The sequence below is a fragment of the Zonotrichia albicollis genome, chromosome 15 (genome assembly GCF_047830755.1).
Source record: "Zonotrichia albicollis isolate bZonAlb1 chromosome 15, bZonAlb1.hap1, whole genome shotgun sequence".
Lineage (NCBI taxonomy): Eukaryota > Metazoa > Chordata > Aves > Passeriformes > Passerellidae > Zonotrichia > Zonotrichia albicollis.
The window spans coordinates 11,451,410-11,475,794 of NC_133833.1; the positions used below are offsets into that span (position 1 = coordinate 11,451,410).

The 24,385-nt window shown below is 39.1% G+C and overlaps 1 protein-coding gene across 1 annotated transcript; it reads left to right on the top strand.

Annotated features, from left to right (window-relative positions):
* Positions 1-311: 311 nt before the first annotated feature.
* On the top strand, positions 312-23,892 carry GABRA6 (gamma-aminobutyric acid type A receptor subunit alpha6). Its single transcript, XM_005483560.4, has 10 exons — positions 312-523; positions 640-758; positions 1,013-1,080; positions 2,480-2,700; positions 2,799-2,881; positions 3,471-3,614; positions 4,029-4,181; positions 7,368-7,627; positions 16,285-16,545; positions 21,459-23,892. Exons 1-10 carry the CDS (start codon positions 486-488, stop codon positions 21,507-21,509), a joined length of 1,398 nt encoding a protein of 465 aa, XP_005483617.1. The 5' UTR covers positions 312-485; the 3' UTR covers positions 21,510-23,892.
* The last annotated feature ends 493 nt before the right edge of the window (positions 23,893-24,385 follow it).

Genomic DNA, 24,385 nt, shown 5'->3' on the forward strand with positions numbered 1-24,385 from the left:
CCATGCCAAAACTAGCAGTGGATTTCTTCCTTTTAATCTCCCCTAATGCCTTATTCGATTATTGTCACTGCTCTCCGGCCGCGCACCGTCCCTTCAAACCCTAATTCCCCCCGTGGAGCGGTCAGATGAGGCTGAACGGCGGCGGCGAAGCCGAGGGACGAGCACGGCCGCGGGCACAGCCCGGCCCGGGAGCGAGGGGCCGGGGCTGAAGAACCCGGCCGGGCCCTGCCAGAGCCTCACCGGGGCTGAGGAACCGGGCTGAGCCCTGCCAGAGCCTCACCGGGGCTGAGGAACCGGGCTGAGCCCGCCGGGCCCTGCCAGAGCCTCACCGGGGCTGAGCAACCGGGCTGTGCCAGAGCCTCACCCGGGCTGAGCCAGCCGGGCTCTGCCAGAGCCTCACCCGGGCCCGGGGGAAGGATGAGCGCCGACACCGGCTCCAGCTGACGGCTCTGAGGGCACCGAGCGTCCCGGCACACACCTGCGGCATGGCTCTACTGCTCGCCTGGGCGTGTGTGGCTGTGAGGTGAGTGAGCCCCCGCCACCACGCCGATCCCCGAGGGCTCCCCGCCCCCCGGGGCTCTGCCGTTCCTCCCTGCGCCCCCGGGGCCGGGGCTGACGGGGATTCGCCTCTGCCCGCAGCGTGGGGACGGCGCTGGGGGACCAGGGCGACGGGGCGGACCTTTACTCGGAAAACATCACCCGCATCCTCGACAAGTTGTTGGACGGCTACGACAACAGACTCCGACCGGGATTTGGAGGTAGCGGGGAAGCCTCGTCCCCTCGGGGAGCCGGCGGGTGGGGAAGGGCGAGCGGCGCTCCGGCTGCCCGGGCAGGAGCGGCTCGTCCCGCACCCGCGGCAGGAGGGAGGCGGCGGAGCCCCAAAAGCGGCGGCGAACAGCAAAGTTTGCCGTGCCCTGCAGCCCCTGCCCTTGCGGGGCGGCTCCGCTGCCCTCGAACAGGGTCCCACAGCCCCGGCCCCGCTCCTCTCCCAGCCCCTCTCCGTGTCCCGCAGGCGCCGTGACAGAAGTCAAGACGGACATCTACGTGACCAGCTTCGGGCCGGTGTCCGACGTGGAGATGGTAAGGGCCCCGCTCGCCGCCTCTGCTCTGTTTTCCCGGGATTCATTACGGTGGCATCTGAGTTGACCGTCATTAAAGCAGATTACGAGGCTTAATCTCTTTGACAATCTCTAGGGCCCAGCAGAGCAGTTTGGCCAGAGCTGCATACAGCTATTTCCCGGCCCGCCAGCCGGGGCTGGGCACACACAGCCTCAGGTGAGGGCACGGCCGCAGGTAAAAGATGCCTCTGGAAGCCTGTGAAGATGGTGAGCGCCGTGTGCCAGCCCAGCTCGGCAGAACGCTGCCTGCTGGGAGGACACCGAATGAGCAGCTCTAGGCAGGGGAATGGTGGCATTGCTGACACAGCTGCCCCTGTTGGTGCTGGGTGCCCCCAAACTCGGGCAGCCGCAGACTTGGGTGCACTCAGTCTGTGTAGACAGAGGTTCAGACTTGGGTGCACTCAGTCTATGTAGACAGAGGTTCAGACTTGGGTGCACTCAGTCTGTGTAGACAGAGGTTCAGACTTGGGTGCACTCAGTCTATGTAGACAGAGGTTCAGACTTGGGTGCATTCGGTCTGTGTAGACAGAGGTTCAGACTTGGGTGGACTCTGTCTATGCAGCAGTAGCCCCAGGAACACATTAAGTCATGGAAGTGAGGATGGCATTGCTGTTCTCTTTGTAGACATTGACTTGGGCTGCTATTTTTGCACTTGCACACCCCTCTAACAGTTTGCAGGCTGGAACTGTAGGCTCCGAGTAATACCAAAGTCTTTCCACTGCTCTTCAGCAGTCAAAGAGAAGGCATAACCTTACATTCTTACAAAATTTGCCCCTGGCCAGGTTTAGCTCTGTTTCCTAAGCAACTTCTGCAGAGACCTCTTGTCTGAAGAGTTGTGAAAATATTAGTAAGAATTCTTGGAAAAAAGTCCCATTGATTAATATTAACTTGACACCATAATCCTACTGTGAAGTGACTCAGATCAGTCCTCACTTTGTGAATATCCAAAGGAAGCTGCAGAAGAGTCACCAAGCATGTCTTTTTGTTTCTGGCAATTAAACACTGATAGCTTGGTCTTGCACTTTGAAAGGGAGACATTTGTATTTCCTTAGACCTCAGTCACTTCGAATTAAATTAGTATCTATGAGAGTACAATGAGGGTTAGTTTTTTTTCCTTAATCATGTCCAATTATCTGTTCAATGATTCATTTGTAACTATTCTTCAAATAATAAGAAAATAGGATATGTTTTCATGGATGACTTTTTTAGTAACTACTTAATGATAATAGGATTGAGTGTTTAAGCAGTAAATGAAATGCCATTGACATGTGTGTTAAATTGTCTCATGGAGTTACTGTCCCCACAGCCACTTGGGACTGCTGACCCCCACACAGATGTCAGACCCTATTTATTTCCTGCAGGAATACACAATGGATGTCTTCTTTCGTCAGACATGGACTGATGAGAGGCTGAAGTTTAGTGGGCCAACTGAAATTTTGAGACTGAACAATTTAATGGTCAGTAAAATTTGGACACCAGACACATTTTTTAGAAATGGAAAAAAATCAATTGCTCACAATATGACAACTCCTAACAAACTTTTCAGAATTATGCAGAATGGAACTATTCTTTACACTATGAGGTGAGAGCTTGCCCTGCTTTTGTTGACCTGTATTTTTGATGCTATCAGCATTTTCCTACATACCATATTTTTTCATTATCTACAACTGTGTGTTCTAGACTAACCATTAATGCTGACTGTCCTATGAGGTTGGTGAATTTCCCAATGGATGGACATGCTTGTCCACTGAAATTTGGAAGCTGTAAGTTTTTCTGTATCTTTCAGTTTTAAAGTAACACATTTGGTCAGAAGATCCTAAGATATTACTTAGTGACATGGCTGAAATTTTAAGTTGTATTTTTATACTAGAATTTTACTTTTTTCTCTGAGACTCAGACCATTCATATGGACATGGATTTATCCACTGAAGTGTGACTGCTGAAACATGTTTTATTATTTATTATTCTTACACTTCTAGTAGTCAAAGTCAACAAATATTAAAACCTCTGCTACATTTAATATATTACTTATAATTTTGAAAATATGTGGTGATCAATTTTGAAATATTGTGGTAATATAATTTTGAAAATACTTAGTTGAGCTGGGGTAATCAATATGTATGTTTTATAGCAAATTGAGAAGTGACAGCTAGTTCCTCTCAGGTCCCACCTCAGCCATTCTCTTATTGTTGCTGTTTTTTTCATTTTGTAATTAATGAGGTTAGGAACTTCCTGGAGTAGGATGCATGTTTCTGTGGGCATTTGAGCTACAAAAGGGATTATTCTATTTATTTTTTCAATTGCTTATAAAATACATAATTAGTAATGGTAATTTTCCCTTCTGTTACTCAGATGCTTATCCAAAAAGTGAAATAATTTATACTTGGAAAAAAGGACCATTGCATTCAGTAGAAGTACCTCAGGAGTCGTCCAGTCTTCTCCAGTACGACCTCATAGGACAAACTGTATCTAGTGAAACAATTAAATCTAACACAGGTAAGGTGGAGCCATGTGGAAACTACTGGTGTTGTGCAACATCTTGATAATAAATTACAGGGTTTTTAAATATAGAATGAATTAATTGATCTTTTGCCATTTTAAAAAATAATTATAAAGACTCTAACCATTGTCTCCTAAAAGACAGCTTTTCAATACAGTCCTCTCATCAAAAATTTCTTCATGATATTCGTAAGAATTCCCACTACCTCTCCATCCTAGTAAAAACAGTGCATAAAATGAATATTATTCTGCTCTGTTTCCATAAGGTCACTTTACCTTTTTTTAAGCAGCTTATTTTTATTATGCACTAAGAGGTCTGTGATTTCATCTGAACATATTATGTTGGGTTTAAGCCAATAATGTTCACTCACATGTTGCCAGAATAATGCTGACATACTTGTCTCTTAACAGGTGAATATGTAATCATGACAGTTTATTTCCACTTGCAAAGGAAGATGGGCTACTTCATGATACAGATATACACTCCTTGCATTATGACAGTCATTCTTTCTCAGGTGTCTTTCTGGATTAACAAGGAGTCTGTTCCAGCCAGGACAGTTTTTGGTATGCTGTGTTAAAGTCTTTGAGCTCAGCATCTACCATTCATTCATTCATTCATTCCTTTCATTACTTGTTTGTTTTAGGGGAATATTCACTCCAGCTGCTCTATTTCCATCTGCAAAGGAAAATAGGCTACTATCTCATTCAGACATACATTCCATGCATCATGACTGTCGTCTTGTCTCAAGTTGTGTTTTGGATTAACAAAGAATCTGTTCCAGCAAGAACCGTGGCTGGTATTTGTGTTTTTCCTTTTGTCATTCATTTCATTCATTGTATTGAATCTGTTCTATCAATCGGATACTGCAAGCCAGGGGGGATTAGGAAAGGCAGCTAGTAGGTTTCAGTCAGCAAAAGCAAATACTAAAGTGAAATGATAGTCAATTTGCCTATGAGGGTCAAAATTCTTGACTCAGAATGTTTGGGTAGCCAGACTTGTTTGTGACAATTTTTAATTGTATTCAAATTGTATTTTGTATGCAGAAAGGGACAATTTCAAAGCAAATGTCATTTTTTCAAGAGGATTTTTTTCCTATGGATTTACTGTCTCATGAAACCAATATGAGTTAAAGCTTTAAAAGGAAAAAAAAATAGAATGGAATGGAGTTATTATCTGACATAAGGTACCCCATCTAACACTCATCCTGGAGTGCTCTCTTCCCCTTGATTACAAAGGTATCTAAACAACAAACAAGGGCTTTAGATGGATAAAGATCAGTGAGATGAGTAATGTCCCCAGCACAGGTTGAAGTTAGAATGAGAAAGATGTATCCATACTGCATGGCAGGGCCTTTTTCTTTCTTTCCAGTGCTTTGAATTAATGCCTAAAGCTTTGAGTCTCCTGGTTCATACATATCTGAGGTTTATACTCCAGATATGATATGATATGGTTTATACTCCAGATATGATGCTACCTGATTTGGCTTCATGTTAATCTCTGGATTGTAGAGTTACATCCTCTACATTTTGAGTAAAACATGCTTGCAACATAGTGGGCATGGAAGGTAACTGTACATGCCTGAAGATATGTGCAAGTAGTTCTGTAGCTGATTTGGTAATAATTATATAAATACCCCAAACACTGGAATAACAGCTCCTAGGTGTTGCACTGAAGGGTGACATGGACTTGAGAAAACGTTTTACGAAAAGAGTAAAATAAGCAACTCTCCACCTCTGTGGAAAGTAGTGATGTTAGCATTTAAAAAGAATATTTCAATCCTTATTCCATTTGTATTTCTCCCAGGGCATAGCCTGAATTTGAAGTCCAGACTCGTTCAAAATCCCATGGATTCTGAATACCTTAATCTAAGGAAAAAAGGGCAAACTCTTTATGACAAGAAAAGACTTCTGCTCTTTTTCACCGAAAAAGAAAATTTTAAAATGGTGAAGGTTTAAAATGCATCATCTTGCAACTACTTGAATTATAAATTTTCACTTGTACTTGTAAGTCTGAAAGCTAAGTTTGAGGGAAGAGATATTAATAGTAGAAGAATAATGATGTGCCTAAACCAGTTTTTCAGCACAAAATAATTCAAGGACTTTGTTTACCTCCAAAATGGATGCCAGTTATCAGATTTCAGTGTTTGCATTATGTAATGCATTCTTCAAAACTCACCAAGAAGTGTTCAAAATGTAAAGACAAGGGTAAACAATCAGCAGTTGCAGTTTACCAACTGTAATTTGGTATTCAGTTTGATGAAGTAGCTTTCCACAGTGAAAAGCATTTCATCAATATTCACTCCACATGGAGAGAATTCTTATCTATATCTGTAAAAGAATAGGAGACCTATTCCTAAGTTAAATTCCTGCTGCAGTAAGTTTTTATTCAGACACAGAATATATCTATTTTATTACTAACTAGCACATGGACAGATTCTAATCTAATCACACATCATTTCAAAAAGTTCATTCTGGACCTTTGAAATGGAAATGCATCTCAGCATAGTTGTATTCATATAATAAAATGAGTCTGGCAGATTTGGGAGAAGTAGGAATGCTACATATTTCTATACCATCTCCTGTTTGTATTTCATTAAAATGTGATAAGTAATGACATTGGGATGTAGTTAACCTCAGACAGCTGGCAAGCCACATCATGTGAAAGAGTTGCAGAGAAACTGAAAATAATGTCACCCTTTCTGGATGCTGCAATATGCTATGACACTGCATCCTTTCCTCCGAGCATCCCTCCTAGCATACTGCTTCATCAACTCAACATGACCATCACAATATGACATTAAAACATCTTTCACTTTGCCACCTACCCTTTCCCAACTGCAGAAAATAGAAGAGGATATTCTCCACCTCACTGTCTTTAAATACCCACAGTTTTTACATTCTAGCAGGCATAATTATAAGTAAATATGAGTCACAGAGGCTTGTATGTAAATGATTGAGTTTGTTCTTGCATTTTCTGCTTGTATCAGGCAGCAGTAGGAAGTAAGTATATTTCCTACATTATTAATGCTGTACACTCCAACACAGAAAGAATAAATTCATGAATTCATGTGAAGAACACCATGGGGCCCATGAGCTACATGACCAGATTTGCTCCGTGAAAATAGATAAGCAGTAGCTTTTCTGTCTTTCCCTATCTGTAGCTAGGGGAGCTTTCAAATCAAGATACTCTTAGTGAATCCTAAAAAATGTATCCAGTGATTAAAGACAACAGCTCAGGGGACCAAAGCATTATTACTTGAAATGTTTAGATCAGGCTCTGACTGTTTTTAATGTAGAATTTGACTGATTTAGTGAGGGTTCTGTAAGCCATGTCTTGTACTACAACTGGAGAAAGAGAGGATCACTGTTGGGGAATGACAATATATAAATCCAGGTTTCTGCCAGACATTCTACTTACCAACCCACGAAGGAAAACCTCCTTCAGATTTTGAGCCTGGATTTTGTTATAGCCATGTTTATCCAACTCTAAGAAGCTGTCCCATGTAGAATGTTGTTAGCTTTCAGTCTCATCAGTGCATTAAGGAAATTTTTAAAGACCTTTTAGATGCTGAATCCAGTACACATGAGTTATTTAAGGATACAAAATACTTAGGAGTCTTGCTGGGAAGTAGGATGACAGCTAAAATCAAAAAGGGTGCTGTGCTTTGGTTTTTTTCATATATGTGAATTTAAGAGTATCACGGCTGAAGCCAAGTTCTGATGCCCCCCATTCTTTCTCCTGTTTCCAAGGAATCACCACAGTGCTCACCATGACCACCCTGAGCATCAGCGCTCGCCACTCCCTGCCCAAGGTGTCCTACGCCACCGCCATGGACTGGTTCATCGCCGTGTGCTTTGCCTTTGTCTTCTCTGCACTCATTGAGTTTGCAGCTGTCAACTACTTCACCAATCTCCAGGCTCAGAGAGCAATGAGGAAGGCAGCCAGGGCAGCAGCACTGGCAGCAGCACTATCAGCAGCAACTGTACCGGCAGAGGACGAGATTGTCTCGGTAATTGCTTGCTTTTCTGATAATAAGCATCATATAGGAACAGGCAGCTGAAGTAGAGAATGCAAAACAATATTAAAGTGATCTTAACCTGAAGCAGATTATGTAACCAGATTGTGTCTATTTATCAAAGACATTGTTCTGATTCCAGAAAATGAAAATACTTCATTTATTTGTAGTGTTTATTTAAATTTGCAATATGATTTTCTGGGGAGATGTTTATTTGGCAAGATATTTAAGGAAAACCATTAGACTGTTATCCATGATACTTCTCTTGAGCAATGCTGTAGGCAGTGTGTTCAGGCAGCTGTAGTTCCCAGCAAGTCTGCAGAATTTGTGGGACAGTGTTCAATGGAATGAACGTGCGCATTGGCCAGATGATTGTGGGATCACTGTAGTGCAAGGGTACAGACCATAAGTGAGCCATTTGGGAGATGGGTAATTAGCCTATACATAAACTTGGCATCTCTTACCTTACTGAAATCTGTGTTGCTGGAAGCTTTGGGGGGAAAAAACATAAATGAAGGATAGATTTTGGTACCCGTAAAAGAGAGGAAGTCTTTCTAGTATCAAAATCTGTGCCAGAATTGCTTGCAAATTTCACTCTGTAAATCTCCTGCTAAATTGTGAATGCTGTCTCACAGCATATGTTCATCTATTTATCATTGTGGCCTTCCTGTTTCAAAACCAGTTTTACTACCACCATGATTTCCATTTTTAGAGAAATAACAATCTGAATGACATTTTGCAAAACCTCTGAATCCATAACTGAATAAGGGAGTCAGTCTAAGAGGTGCCCATACCAAGGCAACACCTTACCCACCATGGAGTAATTTTTCCACATTTGTTGATAAATAACAGTTAAAGTTACAACATCTGAGTACTTTCAAAGTACTAAAATCATGGTTGATAAGTTTTGCTGACTCTTTTTTGGAGGACAAGCTAACAGAAAAGAAAAATCAAAGTTTACCTGGTTTTATATAGCATGAGGAAAATATTGATAGCTACTGCATCTTGAAGAGGAACAACAGCTTGGACCTGTCCTTCACACACTTCCTTATTCAAGTTGGAGTTAACCATAAGGAGGTTTTCTAGAAAGGAAAAAAACAAAACATAAAATATTACTTTTCTTTTCACTGAAAAGTCCCTACTGAGCAATATGGAAACAGTTAGGCTGACTGCACATGCTACTGGTGCATTCACAGCCACTGTGGCCACCCCCTCACATTCCCAGTCTCAGGAAAACAACTGATCCAAAAATAATCTCCTGCTTCTGCCCAGATAAGCTAAGAACTTGTTCCTGATGATAGGGCTCCTCCAGATTTACATGATCTGTGAATCACAGCAGACCAAGGTAAGCACCAGACATAAAACTTCTGTTGAACAAATGAATAAAAGATAAAGGAGTTAAAAGGCTTAAATTTCTTATCAAGGTCTTCAGCCTTAAACAACCAAAGAGCAAACTGAAGACCATCCTTCCTATTTTGTAAATATTAACTTATTAGGTTTTCCAAGTAAAAACCAACAAAAGAAAAAAGAAAGTGACTAGGAATAAAATAAACATCTAGGAATCACCCTGCAACAATCTGCTCAAGAAAACTATTTACATCTAGCTGACACCATACAGATTTAGAAGAGCAGTAAATCCCATAACATTTGGGCCCCAAAGTAAACTCCGTCTCGAAAACAGCCCACAAAATTCTACAGACCTGATCTTGCTCAAAGCAAGACAGTCTTTTTCAAGCCCTGTGCATCCACCACATTTTTCTCCCAGGATCAGTTGTCTATGAGAACTGCAATAACAGAAAGAGCAAACTCAGTGAGATCATAAAAACAAAGGGTACTCACAACTGAAGGCAAGATGATGTAGTCAGAAAGGTTTCTAGAAGAATTAGCTATTGGATTTAAAAGGTTCCCTTCCAGAAGGGCATTCTGGGAAAAAGGAGTGATTATGGGATAACAGATTTTAAGAAGCTTTTCTTTTTTTCATTCTTTTTTTTTTCCCCTTTAGTAGAGATAAGGGTGAAGGAACTTTTCTATGTTGACACATCCACAGATATACTGCAGTCAGTGATATAATTTCATATGAAACAGACCTGAAGTGTCTAATTTGAATGCTGACAGTGTATTTAATACAGGCTGATTGCACGTGTATGACCATTTCCTCTGGACTGTCATTCTCACTGAGGCTTGTGCTTTTATAACTGCATTACCAATCCTAGGGCAGATATTTTTAAGACACACAGCGTAATATTCAGTTTTCTGCTAGATTGAGGGCCCAAAGTCAAGATAAACATATCTACAGAATATATAAATATATATGTAGTTTCAAATTAAATGCTTTTTGAAAAAAAACAAACAAAAAATTTAAAATATTTAGCAGCCTTTTTTCCCCCTTCAGTCTAGTTAACTTTATTCAAAATTTTGCTTTATTCAAATAAACTGAAGTCTCTCATACAGGTTTTTATAATGTAGAGAAAAAACCTGTACACTCAGAAAAGAAATATGTCAGAAGACCAAATTCTGCTCTAGTGTAGAATGAAAGTAGAAGAAAATGCTGCAGCCACTGAACTGTGGTGGGGTCAGTAAGAGGGATGAGGCATTGCCCGTGTGCTCAGCAGAGAGCTGAGAGCCCAGCAGGCCTGGGCTGGCTCCAGGAAAGCCTCTCTATTTACCTCAGCTGACTGAGAGCAGGATTTGGCTTGCTCTCTCCATCAGCTGCAGGCAATCCCTGTGTGAAATACAGAACTCTGGGTGTTCCTCTGCAGAACACGAGGGCAGCAAGCTGAGCCTTCATCTGGACCCTGACACAAACCTGTTCTTACTCCTACGGTGGCCAAGCTGCCTTAACATGTCAAAACCAAACATCCTATACATGCACATATAAAACCATCATGGCATTTAGCTTTTAAATCTATTTCAAATGCATATTTTCTATATCAGTTGCATTGTTTCCTCTTGATGGCTTCCTTTTCCCAGGGAGATCCCAGTCCTGGAAGTTGCAGGGGAAGGGAATTGATGATACTGTGAGGAGCACACCATTTGCAGAAATGCTTTGTGGGATGGTCAGGGAGTAACCCCGTGGATCAAAAGACATCCTTTCCCTGTGAGAGGCTACATGTAAAAGACAAAAGATTACCACCCTGTAACAGCATGCTCACAGCTATGTTCTGAAAGTCCTCATGTTTTAACAGAAATCAGCACAGAGCAGTGCAATACCTGTGGGAGAGCTTCCTTCTCCCTCCAGCTTTGTGTTTCAAAACAACACAACTTGGGCAGGAAAGGATTCTTACTCCCTTTAACCTGGCTAGTGCAGAACAGCTGTCACTGGTATAGAGGATTTCGTTTCCTATAATTATGTTGGAATATATTGAGTTTGTTTAATGAGCATCCTGACATAACAGAGTACTTCTCTCTGGATCACCAGCCACCCTTTAGTATCACCCTAAAACAGCTATATCCTTTAAGGTCTTTACTGACAACATTGAGACATAATCCCAGCAACTTTTTTGCAGGTGGCTAGTGAGAATAAAATAAAGTAAATTTAATTATAGGGAAAAAAACATATGGGCAGACACTGATAGATTTAAGAGCCAAATGTGGCTTTGAAAATTTAAATCTGTTTAATGTAAAAACATATTTTGACAGCAGAGAGGCTCTGTGCCAATTATATGTTTTTTCTGGCATGCTACAAATAAATGTTATGAAGAAACTCTACCATAGCTCATTCCCTTTGAAAAGAGAATGACCAGGGTTCCAGTCTCTGCTCTCCTTACTGCATATCTGCTTTATATGACAGCAATTTTAATACAATGGGCATTGGGTATTTTTCAGTTATGCTTCTTGCCTATATAGATCTTTAGATTTTTCCATGCAAAATAAAATAGCTTTGAAATAATAGGTAACAGCCTCTCCCCTTTTTCACCTTCACTTGATGTTTTGGCTGTGTTCTGAGAGTAGTGAATTTCATTTCCTGGAGGTTAAGATTTTGAACATGGTTTTCCCCTTCTCCAAGTGAGCAATTTAACCTAAGTGATTTAACCCTTTTACTAGAGTAAAAAATGATAAAAACAAGTCTGCATGTTTTTCCTCAGTGTTTCTAGCAAAGGTAATTAAATATTCCTAAAGATATGCCTGAAGCTAGGGCTATTAATGACTTCTAAGCTATACTCAGCTTTTGATTATGCAGGACACTGTTTATAGCCATTTACACATTATTTGCAATATACTTTTTAAAATCAGATCCCACAGATGAGGCATTCAAAGAAGTGTCCAAATTAGGGTTTATAATGAATCTGAGCCTTGAGATGGATACTGAAACTGCCCAGTACTGTATTGAAGGAGGTTCCTTAGTACATGGCCAAAAGATGATGTTGCACAGTGCAATGAACTTTCCTGCTGGAAATTGCTGCATGTGGATTGTTCAATAGCTAAGGAGAGGCTTTGCAGATCACACTGGTGGGTGTAGGGGCTAAACCATGGTTAACTCCCTCTTTTGGAGATAAGTCACAAGCATGCTGTTATGTTTGTAATGGTTGAAATTTCTCAAACTGTATCTACTAATGAGCAGAGGCAAAAAATGTTATGTATTTAATTAGGCATTCTGCCTTTTACAGGCACTGAGCTCTACTTCTAGGTTGGTTTGTGTGTGTGGGTTTTGATATAAGGAAAGTTCAGTGTCTTTAATCAAATAAATTATGAAGAAGAAATAACACATTATTTTTATCTAAACTTTTAGGGGTTTTTTCTCATGAACCTCTTTTTACTGCATTGCTAGCAGGAAAAAAAGATGTGAGTAAAAGAGAGATAAGGAAGGACATACAGATATTCATTTTTTTCAAGTTAGCCAGTATCTGGGTTGCATATATAAGAGACTGATGTTACTGTTAGATCATAAACTAAACTGATAGTGAGAATATGTATTTGCAGTACAAAGCAACAGAGAATTCTACAAATATGAATTACAGAAATCTCTTGAGGGAAAGAAACATAAGAACAAAGTGCATTCATAAATCACAGTTAGCATGCACCAAAGGAATCAGAAAGAGCAGACAAAGAATTTTATTTACTCCAAGGTTATGTGTGATGTATTTTTTTAGATCTGGAAGGCAAGAAATTTGGTGAAAGCCTCCTGAGATATTCTGAGTATAATCAGCTTCTAGTGATATTGAGGAGGGTTGTGAGAGCAGAGCTTTACAGAGAGGATGAGAGTGCTTTGTGAGCTTTCCAGGGGATGAGGGAGGTTGGCTGCACAGCTCAGGGAGAAGGCAGACGGTACCTTACAGGCCATGCACATAGCAGCGCAGTGTGGTGGTGTCTCACATTAAACAATGGCCTGGCAATCTGCTCTGTGTCGCTGCCTGCTCAGACAGAGCTGCAAGTTTAATTGCCTGATGGGACTAACATTGCACATGAGTGCAAGAGTACCTCTGAATCAAGGTTCAGTAACTCCAGAAAATCCATTATTTCCTTACGACACAGTGTGCTGTGCCTCAGGCTTCTTGTTCTTGCTGCTTGTAAAACAGTCCTTACTTGAGTGATTGGCTCTGGGAGCTATGCAAAATAGGCTATTCATTTCCATTTTCTCTGTTTTGTTAACATTTCATGATGTTATTGTATGTAATCTTTGTCAAAAGGAGAAGTTAAATCTAGATACAGTAGACAAATTACTGTAGCTGCTGTTCAGAACGACTGTAATAAGGAATTATATTCTTATCCTCAGGCCTCCTGTTCTTGGTTTAGCAGTGAATTCCAATGAAAAATATGAGTTGTGGTTCTGGGGCAGCAGTCTGGTCTACAAAAAACTCCCATACTGAGAGACATCCTCATTACACATCTGAGATAAATTTGGACTTAGAATTCCATATCCTGAGTAGGGATTTAGAAGAAAATAGGTTTGACCCTGTGCTTGCTGTTGTGGGGACACAGGACTGCTAAAGACAGTGAGAAGAACAGCTCAGGGTTTTTTCTTGAGATGAAATCACATTGAGATAATCCTCCTACTTTAGCAGTCCTCAATAGGAATGAGATTTAATAAATATAAATAAAATAATGACCAGGATTACACTTTTCCAAGTGCTTATTCAAATGACCACAAAGATTTTTCTGCCTCCACATTCTAAATATGTTCAGCACTAAACATCATCCAATGACCATACACTACATCTGTTCTTTCTATTAACTCCATCACCTCAGCACTGTAATTCCTGATTTATGCTTGAATAATCCAGAGTAGAATTTGACCTGCCTCGTACCAGAATATTGTTGATAAAAAGGACCAAGATTCACCTTAACACTTGTATTTTTAGGAACCACACAGTCTTCACAAAAGGTCAAGTTATTCCACAGAAATTGAAAAACAAGACTGAGAAAACGAGATGCCTTACAGTTTGTACAGTTCTGTTCAAAGCAGGGCGTGCAGGAAAATGCAACAGAAATGGAGTGAAAGCAGGAAGGCAGGCTCAGCCAGCCAGTCTGTTCATAGAGGGGGATTATTATTATTATGATTAGTGCAAGTGGACATGGATAACCCTCTTTCTGTTTCTGTGACACATCTGTAGCTCATCCTCCATTTAAATCTGTCTGCTGCTTGCTGTGTTACTGCAAAATACCAAACGAACCATCTGTGTTCCAGATAGGCACAGGGCAGGAATGCTTTTTAATACCCATTCACAACATGACACCAGCCATATAATGTATAGAGGGCAAACTGGGAATGGTGATTGGTTGTAGGGGAAGAAAAAGGGCAATAGGTAAGGGAAATACATAGATAAAAAGTACCTTTTTCCTTTTGAAGTAAGGAAAACTTACTTCAACTCTTCACCTTTTGTTTAGACTAAAATCAGCTGTGAGGAATCCATCTCTCCCTAATTTTAGTTGGATACCAGTCCATTCATTCATGAACAAAACTTGGCATCCTGTTGTGGAAATGTCAATTGTTCTGATTCTCTGACAGTTACGATGACTTCTGGAAGGATAATTCCTGTTACAACTATTCTAAGTCACCCAGGAGACACCAGCTGTGCTAGGTTAGTCTGTTATCTAGAAATTGTGGCCCAAGTACAAGAGTGGAAAATGCATTTCAGAAAATGCTTCCTTTCCTTTTAGTGACTCAGTCATTTATCTGATTGACTAAAATCTGTTCCTATGCTTAGAAATCTGCAAGATAAATCCCAAAAATGCTGACAGCAGGCTACATTTATGTGAATGGTTGTCATTAAATCACTCCCAATGAATGGCTTTGGAAATTGCCTATCTAATAGAATTTTTCTACCTTAAAATCATTCCAATGTTAGTCTTCCATTTCACTATAGTGTGCTGTTATTTTGGGAGTTATTTACATTGTCCAAGACTTCCCTCATCTGCTTCAGTCATTTGGTCATCTCATTCTGCTGACCAGAAAATCTTTGTATTCAAATCCAAGAACATCTGTGTACATTGTGTGATTTTGTGCACAAGATTTTTCCTCAATAATCAGGGAAATGAGTTTTATGGACAAAGTTATAGCTTAAGCTCCATATAACAGAACACTACAGTACTTCATCTCAAAACAAACAACAAACAAACGAAGTCACTCACATCATCCTTCTGTGTTTTCTCAGCCATCAGATAAATCTTAGAGCTGCTGCCATGCATCCACAAATGGCCATGCTGGGATATGGCAGGAGCAGCAAGGTTTTTGAATATTTCCTCCTATTTGACACTACTGTGAAAGTGAACAATTGATATCCATTAGAGCAGGCTCAGAGCCTGGGGTAGCTCCTGTTCCTAATCATTTCTGGAAGGAAGAACTCTATCACTTCTACTCTTGGGAAAGTAAAATAATGGCAAGGTGGTCCCAAATAAAACAGATGTACAAAATTAATATACACGCTAGTCTAGTAAGCTCTACATGTCCCTGAGTTCTGGCTGAATTTTCAGAAGAGTTTTAATACAGCTTTCTGAAGAGTAATTGGACCTGGCTGCAAATGCTGCACAAAATATGGGAGTAATTTGGTTTCATTTCATCATAAATGAAAATAAAAATAGTCCCATTACAGCTGAGTATGTTTGTCTTCAGTTGTATGCATGGAACTGCTGTGGGAATTATGAGGTATATTTAAAAATGAAATATTTTATCCTGGAAAAAACGAGAGGACAATTCAGCATTCATGTCTTCAGCAGCTGCAAAGGTAGTCCATTGCCTTTTGTGCAGCAGTTTTCTAGTTCCTGCATGACTCCATTCTGTGTTTACCAAACTCATCAAAGGGTTCAGCCAGGAAGATTGCACCTGAGCCAGCCCATAATGCTGCTTGGTTTAATCTTGATCCATATCTGCACACACTTCAGTCATACCAACCTACTACAATTTGGATACACCATTACTTTCTCTCCCTTTTAGCTCCATCTTCTCTTTTTCTCTCTTGGAGCTTCTACTTATCACAATGAAAAGCACATATTCTTTCATGGCTTTACAACAAATCATTGAGCCATAAAAATATATATATCCTTCTGTATTAGATGCATTATTTTTGTGATTTTCTGATATTGCACTATAGCAGAGAAGCAACGATAAAATCAGAAACTTAAGTTAAAAGGTGGAAAGAAGTCTAAAGGTCACAAAACCTAAGACTCTGTATCCAAATAACACCTTTTTTTTTTTCCTCATTTTTCTTTCCCAGCATTCTGACTCCAACTCCAACCTGAAGAAGAGAGTGAACTCCATAGCATCTCAGGCAGAGCAGTCTCCTGAGCCCAGCATAATATCAAACACTGCATCCCAGTGTCAACCTCTGCCTGTTCCTCCACCAGCCCCGCCACAGCCACCAGCCATTGGAGGTGCAAGTAAAATAGACCAGTATTCCAGGATCCTCTTTCCAGTGGCATTTGCAGGATTCAACCTGGTGTACTGGGTTGTTTATCTTTCAAAAGACACTATGGAGGTGAGTAGTAAATTTTCTTTATATTCATCTATAATATGTAATATGTTTACTTGCCCAGCATTATTTCAGTTGTTCATTTACTGTTGCAACTCAGTTCATCAGTCCTTTCTGAGTAACACTAGAATGTTTTATCAAAAAAAAAAATCAGCTGTAGCACTCAGTACAATGCAGAAAGGCTGTTTGAGGAGGGGAAATGTAAACACTTCTCTCTAACTCATGCTGCACTGAGCAGAAAATGCTCTGTGAGACAGCACAGGATGACATTCTTAGCAAACAAACTGATCTTAAATCTTCTATTTCTTTAGCTGTTGTAAGGAATGGTAGAAATATCTGTTGAAGCCATGAAGTGAAAGAGATAAGAACTTTATCATAAGATTTTCTCAGGGAGCTAGTACCATAAGTTTCCCCAAAAAGTTTGTTATAAAGGATTAATAACTGCAGTATGAAGTTTGTGAATCAGCAGTCCCTAGTTTTGTTCATTTCAATACATTTTTCCTGGTTTTTTCATATATATCATACTGTCTTATGCAAATAAAGCTGAAAAATCTTTTCTTAAGTTTCTTTGGATCAGGCAGAGAGTGATTACACCTTTAGATATCTATAAGGTCCAGAAGAGACACGTGCCCTGCAAATTGAGCATGTCTAGAATAATCAGTCAGTAATCAATCATTAAACTTGAATTCTTTAATGCTTTAGATCTCTATTTTTCCCTCGTTTTTGCCTAAATAAAGTTAATAGTGTCCTATTTCCTTGCTAAAAAATATATTCATTTCCCTCGTTGCTATAGAGTTTTGGATCTCACTGTACATTGCAGCCAGTTTGATTGGTACATTTAGTTTATTTAGGACAGCTAGGAGATAATGATGGGATTTAGATAGCACCAAATGCACAAAGTCCCTACATCAACAAAAACAGAAATGTGGTATGAGTGGGGATCAGGCTGTACCTTTATTTCCTAGATCAAAGGTAAAGCAGGCTGAGGGAAATCTTGTGGGCAGCCAGAGGTGTTGCAGTTCAGAGAAACAAGTCAGTGCTGATCAGCTGATGGTGGCACCTCACCTCTGCTGAAGGGCTGCTGCTCTAGCAGACTCTCATTTCTGCTACCAATAGGATCTGAAAATGCTGTCTCTCAGAGATGGGGTGTGCTGCCAAGCAGCTTCTGTGGAATTGCGAGGGCAGGAAGGTAGGAGACACTGTCTCTCTCAAATGTTCCTGCAGATGTCTCTCAAGAGGTCACAGCTGCCAGCTCCTGGCCACTCCAGCCCTGCCCAGTGCTAAATTTAGCATTTGTGCCAGAGTCACTGATCCTGCTGTTAAATATTGACTATGTGTGCAAATGACTTATCTCAGAGGAGGGATTGGAACAGCTCATGTCTGATCATGACAATTTCTGTTTAGAGGCCAGCTCCTCAGCTTGCCAAGACTCCAGTGATTAAACCATTCACATTCTGGATCTGGAAATATTTGGAACATACTTGCCATTTCCCCTGGTGGTGATGAAATATTTACACTAAACCTCGTATATTAATAATAACATTAGAACCAGGATTTTAAAATACTTCCAGAATCTAGGACTAAGTGCTGACTATAAATATTTTTAAATGCTACTGTGAAAGCTCACAAACATGCTCAGAAGCTGAGAAATGATATTCTGAAGTAGCATTACAGAACAATAGAAATCCAGCAGCAAGGCTTAGGAAAAGAGAACACTATTGACAGCTGGGGTGTTTTGAATGATGAAGAATTTAAACAATTGTGTAAATTTTGACCAAGCTCTTCTTCCTAAATTACATTTCTTCATTTGTGCACTCAGTTATAACTAATAATAATTGTGATATACACTGCTTGGTTTCTAATCCAAACGTTGTGTTACCAGTTGTTACTTACAACAACCAGGATTCTTTTTGCTTTAAAAATATATTAAAAATATATAAGCTTTTAATTCCAAAGAGAGGAGATACAAAAGTTGGGTGAATAAAGCACGGAATGCTTCAAGGGCAGTTAATCTTTTGCTCCCTCAGAGATATCCCTCAACAGATATAATGTTGTTACAGTATTATTCAGCTTATTCAATTTAAAAAGTGCATTTTGTGCAGTATTTCAGGTATATTAGCTTCTTTAAGTTACTTTTTTGAGTTCGTCGGTCTTTTGTTTAGAAAAACAGAGGAAAAAAATCTCATTAATTTTTTGAAATAGACAAATTTCCAGTACACCAGTTCTTGTACTGCAGCTCTCTAGGATTTTTGTAAGTGCAGTTTGGAGCACAGAAGATCATTCAGCAATTCATGTGCTCAAACCAAGCAGGTACCTCCTGTCTTTGGAGGTACACAGAGAATGAATCAGGCATTTCATAGCCCTGTTTGTAAAAGCGGGTTATTAGCACTGGAATCAAAGGTCATTTTCACCTCCTATCGTTACTTTCTGGCCAGGCTCTGCCTTTGGCTTTGAAGGAGGAGCAAGAAGAGTTTTTTACTTCATGTTCTGGATTTAGAGCCTCAGCTGGAAGGAGCAGCCTTGTTAGTGTAGTGACACAGGGCTGGATGAAATGAGGAGCTCTTTGCTGAGCTGTTTGGTACAAGTTTAATACACTACTAAACAATTTTCTTTGGCTTAGATAATGTGTTACAGAAAAGAAAAAGCCATTTTTATGTACAGTATCTTATAAGATTTATGAGAACTTTGGGGACTGACTATTTTCAAAAGTGCTCCTTGGATAACTTTTTCTCCCCCTGCCATTAATAATTTTCTCTTCAGGTTAATCATCTTTTCTCTTACTATACACGTAAGCTAAGAGTATGTAAATTGCATGGACATTTTTTGATTTGGAAGTGTGTATAAAGAAGAAGGTGTTTTTAATAAAACGTACGCCTTTAAACATTTGAATGTTATCATCATGGACTGGTTTGGATGGGAAGGCAGCTTGCAGATCATAGAATTCCACACCCCTGCCATGGCAGGGACACTTTCCACTAGACCAGGCTGCTCCAAGTCCAGTACAATCTGATCCTGAAAACTTCCAGGTACAAAACATCCACAGCTCCTCTGAGTGTGCCAGGGCCTCACCACCCTCACAGGGAGGGCAGCCAGGACTGGACAGACGCAAAAGTATCTTAAACTGAACTCTGTATTTTATAATTCCATACATACTGCACCAAGTCAAGCTTTGCAAACCAGGATAGCAAACTTTCATTACAAGATTAATGTTTTTCCATATTTTAAATCAAAACCAGCACCATTCTCTGAAGAAAAAAAAAAAAAAGAGAAAAAAATCCAGCTTAAAATTAAGTAATTCACCCAAATGCTTTTTTTACATGGATGGGGATAACATTCATCTTCTGGTCTTAGTATTTAAATAAAGGGTTTAATTCTCTATTGGAACAAGTGGGAAAACATTCTTATTCAATAGCAGTCATCCACTGTGCCACTTTTGATACATAAGATATTTCAGTGTAAATGGGTTTGCACTGGGGAATAGCAAGAGCATTGCAGAGCATCAATTGTACTGGTCAAAACAAAGGAATTAATTAAACTAGCAAAGTTCTCTCTCTGCATTTCGTTAGATTGTATATTGGTAGAACTTAATATAAGAAAAGAACTACAGAATGTACAAAATAACTGATGCTAGTTTTCAGACCACAGAAAATGCTGTAAGATACTTGTAAGATAAGCCCCTTTTCTCTCAAAAGGTTTTATAAGTTAATGCTACAGGTGCTAATTATATGATATCACTGTGCTATTTATAGTATGGAAAAAATAAAGCATCGGAGTTACTTTAAGAGGACTTAGTCCCTCTCTATGTAAGGTGAATTAAATTAGGTGGAAAGTTTGAGGATGTAGCATCCCCATGATTTATACATGGGGGATAGAACATTTCTATGGCACATTTCTGTGGTTCATGTTCTTCTGTAGGGTACAGTAATATCTGCCATCCACAAGAAGCTCTGAACATTAATGAAAAAGACACATTTGTCTAAATTTGACAAATAGAAAAGTTCTTGAAAGAAGAGCAAACCTTTCTGACAAATGAAGAAAAAGATATTCTAGATTTTTACTTTGTCATACAGCATATTTAGGCTTTGTTTTCTGTTTTAAATCTTCCTAAGTCCTTGAGCTGAATACTAATTTATGACAGTGACCTTGGCAGGTGAATTGCACACTTAGTTTATTTTAAAATTTGCTTGATTTAGAGTGCAAAGAGCCCTCTTTTAAAGAGCAGTAAGTACTGCCTTTGCCACATAACTCACAATGCATATGCCACTGCCACATCATCTTACGCACCTTATTTCTAAATTTATCTATCTTAATTTTTATATGTAACATTATATTACAGTTTTTCATGTAATAAAACATGGAATAATGGAGTGAATCAAGCTAGATAAGGAGATGATGTTAAAATTTTGATGATAAATCCAGAAAAAGAAGCAGAGGCAGCTTTTATGTTTAGGAGCACAGGAAGATACAAAGTCATTGAATGGACCAAAGTTGCTGAGTCCTGGATATTATTTGGATGCAGAGAACATAGCAGGATGGCAGGAGAAGAGTTACATAATAAGTCAAAGATGCTAATGATGTCAGGTGGGAAGAAGAAAATAAAGAAACAAGAGCAGGAAAAGTATTTAGCTTCAGTACATTGGTACTATAAAGCTTGTAGTGCATATCATTACATCATTTTTCAGTTTAAGCACTGGAAAAATAAATGTTAAGAGGAACAGTCATTGCCATACATGCATAACAACTGAGCTTTGATGATCCAGGTAATGACCATCAAATTCTAAGAGGATTCTCCTTGTAGTGCAGTTCTATTTTGAGTCTGCTGACAGAGTTAGAAATCACATGGGTTTGTGGGCTAACTCAGTTGTTACTAAAAGTGGTTAACAAGCCACAGCTTAAATCCCTCTAAACTTTTCTTCCAGTTTTTTGAACCTTCAGCAATGCATTTTCGAAATGACCCTCAGTCCAACTGAAGAACAGCTCAGGATTTCAAGGAAATCACTCAAGGTCAGAAAGTATTGAAGAAAACTTCAAAGGATTTGTCTGTCCACAGGTGATCTCAGTTTTCAAACAGGGAATATTTTTATTTTCCACTACCTGGATGCAAACTCTGGACAAATCAAGAGCTGCAAACTTAGGGATCTAATTAATATTTTCTTAAGATTTCTTACAATGATTGTACTACAGAAGTTCTTCTTAAATTATTTAATTGTCAAAGGAAAGAATGTTCATTTGTTCTAAAACATTTGTAAACAATTGAACGTTTACATTTATACGAAACATCAATAAAAGGGTTTGAGTTTTTTTAATAGAATAAGGATTGCTAAACTCAGCTGATTCTGAAATGGTAGAACTTGGCATAGTTTCAGTGAAAATCTAGGAGTTGTACTGATTTCCAGCACTTGAAATTGACCCAAAACAATGTTGGATAGAAATTCTATGAAAAGGAGCGGTAGTTCTATCCTGTTTTAACCCTTTCATATAAAAGATAAGGGATTATTTCTTAATTATTTTTAATTTCATTTTCATCTTTGGGATGACACTTCTAAAGAATGAGATACAAGACAAAAAAGGAAATATAAGCTATTTTTGTGTGCTTTAGCTGTTTGGTTACCACAATGTAACTTTGTTGAAAGTCACCATTAAAGTACAACCAGACTAATAACAAGACATTTCTTGGCAGGATCTAGAAATGGAGGACTGGAATTTCAGGGAGTTTTCAAGGTCTAAAGCTGAATAGACAGAAAGATGCAGCTGCCCATCAGGCTGAATGCAAGCCTCCAGCTCCAGGGAACTTCCTGGAAGCAGGCCTTGATTACCAGTTAAGGAACAGCTTTTTATCAGCTGATTCTACTGAATTGCCTGTAGCAAACTCCCTAGAAATGTTTTCTAGAGCCAAAGAGCTGCCAGCACATTCAGAGTCTAAAGGCAATAATATTTTGCCTCAACACAAACAGTCACAGAATTCCTTTATTCACCCTTCATCTCCATGATCCTTCTCAGGAATGTAGTTAGGAAACATATGCCAAAATCAAACCAAACCCAAGTCCAAATTATTGCAAGTGTAATGGACATTGGGAGGAGTCAGAAGCACACAAAGTTTTGTATGAAGCTAAATAAAAATTAAGGATTCCATCCTATCTTGAAATTTCAGTATGATAAAATTAACCAGAAACATGAAATAATGCACAGATTCAGGATATTCAGGGGCATTTCCTTTGTCTACACAAACATCTTAATCCCTGTGAGAAAATATTTACAGGCTGACTAATTGATTCCAGTAAGTCACCAGCTCTTTTACTGCTACCATGACCGTTTTAACTGTTTGAAGGCCTTGCTCCAGCTGTTCTCCTCCTATTTCTAGAGCTTTTACAAGTGTGGTAGCTGGAGTGATCATGGGAAATCCTTTTTGCACACCTAGTTCTCTAACTTTGAAGGGCTTAAATGGAACAATTTAAGGATTCTACACAATAATAAATATTGTTTGTACAGAAATGCTACATTTGCTATTTGCTTTTTCTGACTGGCTGCAGGCTGGCACACTTGGATGTATTTGTAAGTGCATGGAATTCTATCTACATTTTGCTTTCAAACTAAAGTGGTGAAAAATTTTCCTATTTTCAGCCTTTTTATACTGTTCTAAGAAAAAATTAAACTATGGATACCAGGCAAATATTTTATAATTTGTAAATACATCTTATTTTGAAAAAAGCAAATTATGCAGTAGGGACCCAGAATTTTTTTTTTAGAATAACTATACTCACTCTTGCTTCACTGACTACTTTCTATTTTGAGTACATTAATATCTGTAAGAGTTTCCTGAGTATTTTAAAACTGGTTTATGCACAATATGAAAATTTTTAAAAGCTATGATAAAACATGTGACACTAAAGGAGCTAAATTTTGTATCTGGTGTTTGCTTAATAGAATTCTGAATACTAATTTTACAGCAGATGCAGAGAGTTACTAAACAGTGACTATTTCCTTGAAATGTAGTATTTCAGTGTACAAAATGGTGGTAACTTCCCAATTAGGAAGCTGTATCATCATCTTAAAATTGTTTTAGTAGCTCTTGGTGTTTAAAAATACATCAGCACAAAGACTGCTTATCTTTTGTCTCCAAAGAGCTTTTTCTGTGGATATGACAGAGAAGAGTGGGTTCTCCTCAGCTTTTTGAATGCTAGGATGGGAATGTGTATTTTTCCTGTTACATACTTTGTAGACACAAGTGTAATCAATAATGTTAATAATGGCAAGTTATATCTTAGGATAAATGCAATTACTTACAATTAATGTCACTTCTTAACAATCCTGGTTATGGTCAAACACTAATCAACCAAGCAAGACAGTAAAAGAGCAGAGAAATAGAAAAAGGTTATATAAATATATGTGTATATTTCTGTATGCATATATACATATGTATTTCTGTAGAAAATATAAATAATAAAGAAATCATACCATAATAAAGAGTATATCTTTCTTTCTGTATCACAAATTGAAAGGAAATTGAGGGATATGGGTTTTTCCAGTATTTTTGACTGTAATGCAATAGGAAGAGCAGAAGTTATGGGTGCTCTAAGATTGGAATTCCTGTGTGTGGAACAGGGCGCTGTGGGGAGGAGATGTGCAATTTCATTGAGCTATTGCACTCTGATGCACACTATTCACCACCAGCTTCCCTTAATATGGATCGTGGTTAAAAGGGTGCTCTGGTTTCAGCCCACACAAAGTGACCAAATGTAGTTTACATTCAGTTTTAGCCTGTTCTGCTTGATCAGAAGTTCAAGAAAAAGCATAACTATGAACAACAATACAGAATTCTTTCATAGTAAATGAGAATCTGTGATTA

What these genes read in the sequence shown, in the direction of transcription:
- GABRA6 (XM_005483560.4), top strand. Translation starts at nt 486, where the DNA reads ATGGCTCTACTGCTCGCCTGGGCGTGTGTGGCTGTGAG. An exon ending in ACTCCGACCGGGATTTGGAG is followed by an intron (nt 759 to 1,012) that starts GTAGCGGGGAAG and finishes CGTGTCCCGCAG; the next exon opens with GCGCCGTGACAGAAGTCAAG. An exon ending in TTTCAAAAGACACTATGGAG is followed by an intron (nt 16,546 to 21,458) that starts GTGAGTAGTAAA and finishes CTTTTCTTCCAG; the next exon opens with TTTTTTGAACCTTCAGCAAT.